At 37.6% G+C, this 9,124-nt stretch overlaps 1 protein-coding gene across 1 annotated transcript; it reads right to left on the bottom strand.

The window, feature by feature from the left end:
- Positions 1–4,068: 4,068 nt before the first annotated feature.
- On the bottom strand, positions 4,069–4,674 carry LOC126553945 (uncharacterized). The gene has a single exon (XM_050209058.1). It carries the CDS (start codon positions 4,672–4,674, stop codon positions 4,069–4,071), a length of 606 nt encoding a protein of 201 aa, XP_050065015.1.
- Between the last annotated feature and the right edge of the window lie 4,450 nt (positions 4,675–9,124).

Genomic DNA, 9,124 nt, shown 5'->3' with positions numbered 1-9,124 from the left:
CAGCCATTTCTGCATTTACATTCTGTAAATAGTCCTAATATATAACAGAACATAACCAAATTAAAGATGAAGTTGAAATCTATCAAATGAAGTAATCCTTTTGACTCAGCTTCTCTATCACTCTTTTCATTAATTAAATTGTTTAATAAAACCAGAAGAGGACTCAATACTTTTTTTAATGAAATACAAGCAAATACCTGTGCTGTCCATCGTGTCAAGCATACTCTTTTTAGCTCAATAATAGATTTGTATTTCATATCTTTTTGAATTTTAACAAATTTTGCATGTACAGAAGAACCAGATACAAATATATATAAATTCTCCACTATACCAAAAAACATTTTTACATTTGTTACATTTTTACAAACATCGGATATAATGAGATTAAATCTATGGTTATAACAGTGCACATAAATGGCTTGAGGTACTTCTTCACGAAACAATGCTTGAACCCCATTCAACCGTCCACTCATTACACTGGCCCCATCATAAGTTTGTGAAACATATTTCATAATATCAATATTACTATTGGCAATAATTTCTTTAATATATTGTGGTTTATGGTAATAAATAATCACTCACAATTTATAAAATATTAAGCACTATATTACTGTGATATGTATGTACAAGAATGAAATATAACAAACAAATACCAATTACGCGTACAATATTACTGCGAACTGAATAACACGGTAAGTCGCGATACGTAGTCACTGACGGAATGAAAATTGAGCATCTGATCAGCTGGTATTTATAGGCTCCGCTTTGTTCTAGAACATCCCCGAGTATACTCTAGCGAGACCATCGTGGAATATTCTAGAACATGGGTTTTTCCTATTGTACGCTGTCGACATCGTAAATAATTTGGGCGGCTCGTTGTGTATTGTTCACGTCGCCACATCACCCCCCTACCAGTGATGGAGTCAGCAGGAACTTATTTGAAGACGTTCGGGGAAATGGACTCTTCTACCGGAACGCGTTTTCCTGTCTTTTGTTTCTGGTGTCGGTTCTTCTGTTTTTGGTTCCTTATTTGCGATAGACTCGGGTGTGGCATGTTTCATGTTTCTGGAGCTAACCTCCTCGTGTATGTCATCAGCAATTATGTAGGCTGGTTTCAGTCTATCAATAGTCACTGTTATCTTTTTCCCTTTCACGTCAATGCAGAAGGTTTTCCGATTGCGACTTACAACTGGGTATGGGCCGTCGTACGGCATTTGTAGACAGTTTTTCGGTCCATCATGACGAATAAACACTTGTTTGGAGGTGGCGAGGTCCTTAAATATGAAATTTTTCTTTTCTCCGTGGCAGGTTCCATTTACCGGTTGTATCTGGCGAATCTGGTGTCGAAGATCCTTGATGAACTCTGCTGCGTTCTCAAACTTAGCGTCATCTGATCTTGTTGAGAGAAATTCACCAGGTAGACGAAGTGGTTCTCCGAATACAAGTTCTGCGGATGTGGACTTCAGATCCTCGCGCCAAGCTGCTCGTATGCCTAATAAGACTGTTGGGAGTATTTCAGTCCACCGTTTGTTCTGGTGACATTTGATAGCGGCCTTAAGCTGTCGATGGCTTCGTTCTACCATACCGTTTGCTGAAGGGTGGTAGGCCGTAGTCCTAAGGTGATTTGTACCAGTCAAATATCCTAGATACTTGAAAAGGTTTGATTCGAATTGTCTCCCTTGATCAGTCGTTATAATAAGAGGTGTACCAAATCTTGAAATCCAATGTGTATAAAATGCTCGGGCGACAGTCTCTGCTTCTTGGTTCTCCAAAGGTATCACTTCCGGCCATCGAGTAAATCTATCGATACACGTAAGGCAGTAGCGGAATCCTTCTGAATATGGCATAATGATGAGGTCTAAATGTACATGTTCGAATCTTTGTGATGGTTGAGGGAATGAACCAAGTGGTGCTGAAACATGACGTGTTATTTTAGCTCGTTGACACTCGATGCATGCTCGGGCCCATTGTTTACAGTCCTTGTTGATAGAAGGCCATACAAACCGTTGTGTTACCAACTTGGTAGTGGCTTTTATGCCTGGATGTGAAAGACGATGGACAGTATTAAAAGCAGCACGTCGAAAAGATTTTGTAATAAAAGGTCGGGCGGTTGGTGTCATGGTGTCGCAAAACACAGGAACATCCATGCCGGGCATTTGAATTTGCTTAAGCTGTAGTCCAGTGTCACTCCGTAAATACGTTTTTAATTCGTCGTCTTCTTGTTGAGATTTAGCCAGGGCAGTATAATCCAGTGTATCCGAAAGAACTTCCACTCGAGAGAGAGCGTCGGCCACGATGTTCTGTTTACCTGGCACATATCTTATGTCTGTAGTAAACTGTGAGATATAATCTAGGTGACGAAATTGGCGTGGTGAGCACTTTTCAAGTTTCTGCTGAAAGGCGAAAGTGATGGGTTTGTGGTCAGTGAAAATGGTAAAATTGCGAGTTTCTACCATGTGTCGAAAATGTTTGACAGCAAGATAGATAGCAAGGAGTTCACGATCGTAGGCTCCGTATTTAGATTCAGTTACTGAAAGTTTTTTTGAAAAGAATGCGAGAGGCTGCCATCCCGTGTTGACGAATTGTTGGAGAGTCGCGCCCACTGCGGTGTCAGAAGCATCACTTACAATGGCCAATGGTGCATTGTCGCGAGGATGAGCAAGTAACGTGGCTGAGGCAAGTTTCTCTTTACAATTTTCGAAAGCAGCAGTAGCTTCAGGTGTCCAGTTGATAGGAGTTTTGCCTTTGAGATTGGGAACCAGTAAGACGTTCAATGGTGCTTGTGCTTCTGAAGCTCCGGGTATAAAACGTCGATAGAAGTTTATCATACCCAGGAACTGTCGTAACCCTTTTGCTGATGTCGGTTTCTTGTATTTCAAGATGTCGTCGATTCTGTCAGGTAAAGGACGTGTGCCATCTGTGGAAATAAGGTAACCTAGGAATTTGACTTCTTTTTGTCCGAAAACGCACTTGGAAGGGTTGATTACTAGAGAGTATTCACGTAACCGATTGAAAATGATCTGTAAGTGCTTGATATGTTCTTCTTCAGAAGTAGAAGCTACCAGTATATCATCGATATAACTGAAACAAAACTCAAGTCCACGGAGTACTTCGTCAATAAAACGTTGGAACGTCTGAGCTGCGTTTCTGAGTCCGAAAGACATAAAGGAAACTCGAAAAGTCCAAATGGTGTTATTATGGCCGTTTTATTGATATCTTCCTCTGCTACAGGAATTTGATTATAGGCTCTTACCAGATCGATTGTTGAGAAAATGTTTTTTCCGTGAAGGAAGTGTGTGAAATCCTGGATGTGACGAACTGGGTAGCGGTCTGGGATAGTTCGAGTATTAAGTGCACGATAATCTCCACAGAGTCGCCATGCGTCCGTAGTGTTCTTTGAAACCAGGTGGAGTGGTGAAGACCAAGGGCTTTTAGAAGGTCGAGCTATACCCAAATTTAGCATAGTCTCAAACTCCTTTTTGGCTCCCTTGAGTTTGTCAGGGGCTAGACGCCTTGGTTTACACGCGACGGGAGATCCTGGTGTCGTCTGGATGTAATGTTTGGTGTTGTGTTTGATGTCCTTGATTACTCCAACAGGTCGGGTTATCTCAGGATACTCCTGTAATAAGTCATGGTACCTTGTCGTTCCGACAACTGTTTTGATGGATTGTATGTCGCATTTCGCAGCTTGACCCTGTACAGTGAGTTGCGTGAGACCGTCCAAGAGACGTTGATTACGTATATCTACCAGAAGATTATAATGGTTTAAAAAATCCACACCAATGATAGGCTTGGATACATCCGCGACCACAAATCTCCAAGTGAAAACTCGACGAAGTCCGAAATCAAGAGCAAGTGTAATAGTTCCGTACGTAGCAATGGTCGTCCCGTTGGCTGCTGATAGGGAGTAGTCCGATTTATCTCGTTGACCTTGAACCACACTGCGTGGGTATACACATAAATCGGCTCCAGTGTCAATAAGAAATTGTATTCGTGAGACACGATCGGTTAGAAATAGGCGGCGTGGAAATGGCATTGGCTCACTGGCCGCCATCAGTGATTGCCTTTCTAGTTTTCCGACTTATATGTACATGGCTTTACACATTTCTGGGAGTTGGATCCAAAACGCCAGTGATACCAACAGATTCCATTGACACCGTGTGAATTACGACTTCGTGATCGAGATCTTGAACGATGGGCACTAGGATCGGGGCTTCGCCCACGTGCAGGACGGGTGTTGATCTCAGCGATTTCTTTTCTCAGCGCCGTGATTTCCTGATTAATCCCTAGCGCTAGCTGTGAAAGCTTAAGATTTAACGTAGCTTCCAGAGTACTACTCACAGTTGATTCCGCGATCTGAGGTAGCATAGGACCAGACGCGTCTGCAATATTATCTGCGTGTGTTGCAAGGTCCTCGAGTTTGCAGTCCTTGACGATCGCCAGCGCTACCTGAATACTTTTCGGTAGTCGGCCCATCCACAGCGTTTTTAACAGTGTTTCCGGAATGGAGGTGTCAGCTAGGCTTTGAAGATGGCGTAAAAATTGCGATGGTTTTCTATCACCCATTTCGACCCGTTCCAATAGTTGGCGAGTTTTTTCTTCTTGGGATGCGCTGAGACGTTTGACCAATTCTTGTTTAATTTTTACGTACCTGTTTTCCGATGGTGGTGCCATTATGATATCTTTCACTTCAACCGCATATTTGGGTGTAATGCGCCGACAACATACCCAAATTTCGTACTGTCGATCTTGATACCTGCGCTGGCAAAACTTCCCTCGACCATGGCGAACCAAAGTTCGGGATCCGAAGAAATGAACTCGGGAATTTTCACCGCGACTCTGGCTACTGACGATTCATTGTTTTCCATCACGTCGAGGTCACCAATTTGTGGTTTATGGTAATAAATAATCACTCACAATTTATAAAATATTAAGCACTATATTACTGTGATATGTATGTACAAGAATGAAATATAACAAACAAATACCAATTACGCGTACAATATTACTGCGAACTGAATAACACGGTAAGTCGCGATACGTAGTCACTGACGGAATGAAAATTGAGCATCTGATCAGCTGGTATTTATAGGCTCCGCTTTGTTCTAGAATATCCCCGAGTATACTCTAGCGAGACCATCGTGGAATATTCTAGAACATGGGTTTTTCCTATTGTACGCTGTCGACATCGTAAATAATTTGGGCGGCTCGTTGTGTATTGTTCACGTCGCCACAATATACAAGAAGAGATTTAACGCATAATGACTCAGCTGCTCGGTAGCCCATAAAACGCTCATAAATTACACCATTTAAGAAGTATCTTATAACTACTGATATCTGCTCTGTTTTGCTTATGTCTTTTGTTTCATCTACTATAATAGAAAAATATTGAGACTTTTGTAGCTCATCACTTATTATAGCTTGGATCATATCATTAAAAATTGACAACATTTCATTTTGAATCTGTGGACTGGTGTACTTGGCGTTATTTGGTAATGATCTTCTTTTTGATTTAAATTTATCATTAAAATTTTCCATAAGGTTCAAAAATTCTACAAAATTTCCACGATTGAGGCTGCTTTCTCCTTCATTGTCACCTCTTTGAGCTATGCCTTGTACTGCTGTATACAACAAAACCCTTCCTATTGACTTAAAAAATTTACGGTTCTCTTTTACTAGCTTCAAATGTCCATCATTTATTAGAGAGGCCACAGATATATTACCTGATTTTTTCATATCTAAATAAGATGTCCACATTGCATGGGAAGTTTTATGATCATTACTCATATGGTGTTTTTTTAAACCACTATTACTACTCAATGCATTTTTCCAGTTATTGTAACCTTCATTCACAAAAATAGATTTTTCTCTATTATTCTTTAAAAAAAATCGACACGGAAAACAGAAAATAGAGTCGTTGATGATACTATACTCAATACAATTATATATTTTATACTAACTTAGAGAAAAATGTCTCATCCGATTACCATACTTTGTTTTGGGAAAACATACCAATTTAGGTTGATTTGGTCCATTTTCCAATATCTGAGAAAGATCTCCTGGTCCAGATATTATTTTATCATTCGAGTTATAAGTAGGATTAGGAGCTGATATTACTTCATTAGTTGTAGAATTACTTTCAATTTCACATATTTCTGATTCGTCACTACTGTCAAAATCGTCACTGCTCGTATTGATAAAACCTGGATTTGAAAACGAATTGACAATTGAATACTCTTATAATAAAATAAATATTAAAAGTGGGAATATTATAGTAAAAGATAAAAGAATATTTAGAGTATATATATATTTTTTTAACCTAACCATAAGTTATGATCAAACAAAATAATATTTTATTTCTTTATAGTTTTTTTAAAACCGGTTCAACGATTTATGTAAGAATGCAGTTATCAGAAGAAACGAATTAAGGAAAAAAGCACTACAAAATACATCAGACGAGTGCATAAGAGAATATGAAAAACAAAGAAATTGACAAATAAAGCGTTAAGGAGAGAGAAACGTCTAAACGAAAAGAGAAATAGAAGAAATAAAACCAATAGATACAACGCAAAAAAGTTTTTCAAAATGACCGGGGAAGTAAAAGTTGGCTTTAAACCACAAACAAGGATCTTAGTGGACGGTATGGGAACTATGATCACAGAAGAAAGACAAGTAATTAACCAATTCAAGGAACATTTTGAAGACCTCCTGAACCGACCCTCAATAAGGCAGGTTTTAAATCCAAGCGAGGACTGCCTAACAGCAGAAATAGATATAGACGCTCCCAAATACGAAGAAATTGTTAATCTGATTAAGAAGCTTAAAAATAACAAAGCCCCAGGTGAAAACAGCATAGTAGCGGAATTACTTAAAAAAGGTGGTACGATGCTGGCGAGCAAAATTACAGAAGTTATTAAAACAATATGGAAAACTGAGACAATCCCGGAAGAATGGAAAACTGCAATTATATGCCCAATATTTAAAAAAGGCAACCCTACTAAAACTGAGAACTATAGAGGAATTTCGCTACTGGACACATGCTATAAAATTCTGACAACACTGATATTAGAAAGGTTAAACCCTTATGTTGAAGAAATAGTTGGGAATTGCCAATGCGGGTTTAGGAGAGGAAAATCCACAACAGACCATGTTTTCACGCTAAGACAATTAATGTCAAAATACTACGAATTTGGAAAGGACCTGCATCTAGTCTTTGTGGATTACAAGCAGGCGTACGATAGTGTAGACAGAGAAGAGCTTTGGAAAGCATTGGTATTTTTAGGAATACCCAAAAAGTATGTGAACCTAATAAAAGCATGTTACGAAAAAACACTATGCAGAGTGTGTTATATGCAAGGCATCTCAGATCCTTTTGAAGTCGAATCTGGCCTTAAACAAGGGGACGCGTTGTCACCTGCTCTATTTAACTTAGCCCTCGAAAAAATAATTAGAGACACAAACGATGACAGAAGAATGGAGATAAGCAATGAACAAGTTAGATTAGCCTATGCAGATGACATTGTACTGATGGGTGAAACCAAGGAGGAAATCATCAACTCAACATCTAAACTCATAAATGCAAGTAAAGGAATAGGATTACATGTAAATGAGGGGAAAACTAAGTATATGGTCGTATCGAGAAGACCACCAAATATAGATTCCATAGTAGTAGATAATTATAAATTTGAAAAAGTTGATAATTTTAAGTATTTAGGCGTAAACATCAACAACAAAAATGATATGCATATAGAAATAAATGAACGGATCACTAGTGGAAATAGATGTTACTTCAGTATTATCAAACTCTTGAGGTCTAAGCTGTTATCGAGAGGATCAAAGATACTACTATATCATAGCTACCTTCGACCTGTGATAACATACGCCTGTGAAACCTGGTCGTTAACTAAAGGTGATAGCAGAAGACTTATCACGTTCGAAAGGAAAGTGTTACGAACCATTTATGGACCAATCTTCAACCCAGAAACACAGACATACGAAAGAAGAAGCAACGAAAATATAAAGTCTCTTTATAATAAGCCAGATATACTCTACTTTATTAGGAAAAAACGACTAGAATGGTTCGGACATGTATGGAGGGCTGATGGACAATTAATTAAAAATGTACTTATCAATAAAATAAACCAAACGAGACCCCTAGGACGACCCAAAACCCGATGGATTGACGTAGTTGCCAAAGATATAAAAATGATAGACCAGGACGCAACTTTAGAAACAGCATATCAGAGAGAGAAGTGGAGAGAAATTTTGATGGCAGCGATGGTCCTGAATGGACCGCTAAGCTGATGAAGAAGAAGATAGTTTTTTTAAGAAAACGTGTAATGTTGTAATTATACAGTGGTTACATCACATTGCAAAAAAAAAAAGAAAAAAAAAACAATTTAAACCGATACAATATTTTTATTTAATTTTTTTAAATTTTTAACTGTTATTTTTAAAAATATCTTTTATTCATTGGAAACTCTAATAATTCTTTTAAATCCAACTCTTTATCTGGTCATATTGAAATATTAAAAAAAAAAAATTGTTAAATTTATAGAATATAATGATAATTATTATTATTATTATTATATTGATTCATTAGTTATTTTTAATAATTAAACAAATACCTACTTTTCTAAAAATTATCCAATTACTCATAAAATGTTTAATATATTTATTTAAATAAATACTGTATAAATATTTAATTACAGTTTCTATTACCCTATTTTAGGTCATCTCTAAGTAATTATAAAATATTTAGTTTTTTTTTAAATCATACTAGTTCTTATATAGTGGTTTTTTGAAATTGTATTTTTAAATGAAGAGTTATTTAAAAATAATTATATTTATAAACTTAAAAGTTAAAACTAAACAATTACATAAGTTAAATGGAATTAATAAAAAAATATATAAAAATACCATTAGAATCAATAGAAAGATCCATTTTAATTTCCGTTTCAGACGTTTCAGAATCAGTTTCACGTTCAATGTACTTGGCACGGTACGCAACGGCTGCCAGTACAAAGTACAGGCATCGCAGCGATCGGTCTGCACCTTTATCAACCGCCATCACGGATGACGACAAGACGGTTCTGTCGACTCTCCCACCAACGCCCCAAAGGCT

This window comes from Aphis gossypii, unplaced genomic scaffold (assembly GCF_020184175.1).
Source record: "Aphis gossypii isolate Hap1 unplaced genomic scaffold, ASM2018417v2 Contig00380, whole genome shotgun sequence".
Taxonomy (NCBI): domain Eukaryota; kingdom Metazoa; phylum Arthropoda; class Insecta; order Hemiptera; family Aphididae; genus Aphis; species Aphis gossypii.
The sequence above is the reverse complement of the archived record's forward strand: the minus strand, read 5'-3'. Positions and strand labels throughout refer to the sequence as shown.

What these genes read in the sequence shown, in the direction of transcription:
- LOC126553945 (XM_050209058.1), bottom strand. Translation starts at nt 4,674, where the DNA reads ATGGCACCACCATCGGAAAACAGGTACGTAAAAATTAAACAAGAATTG.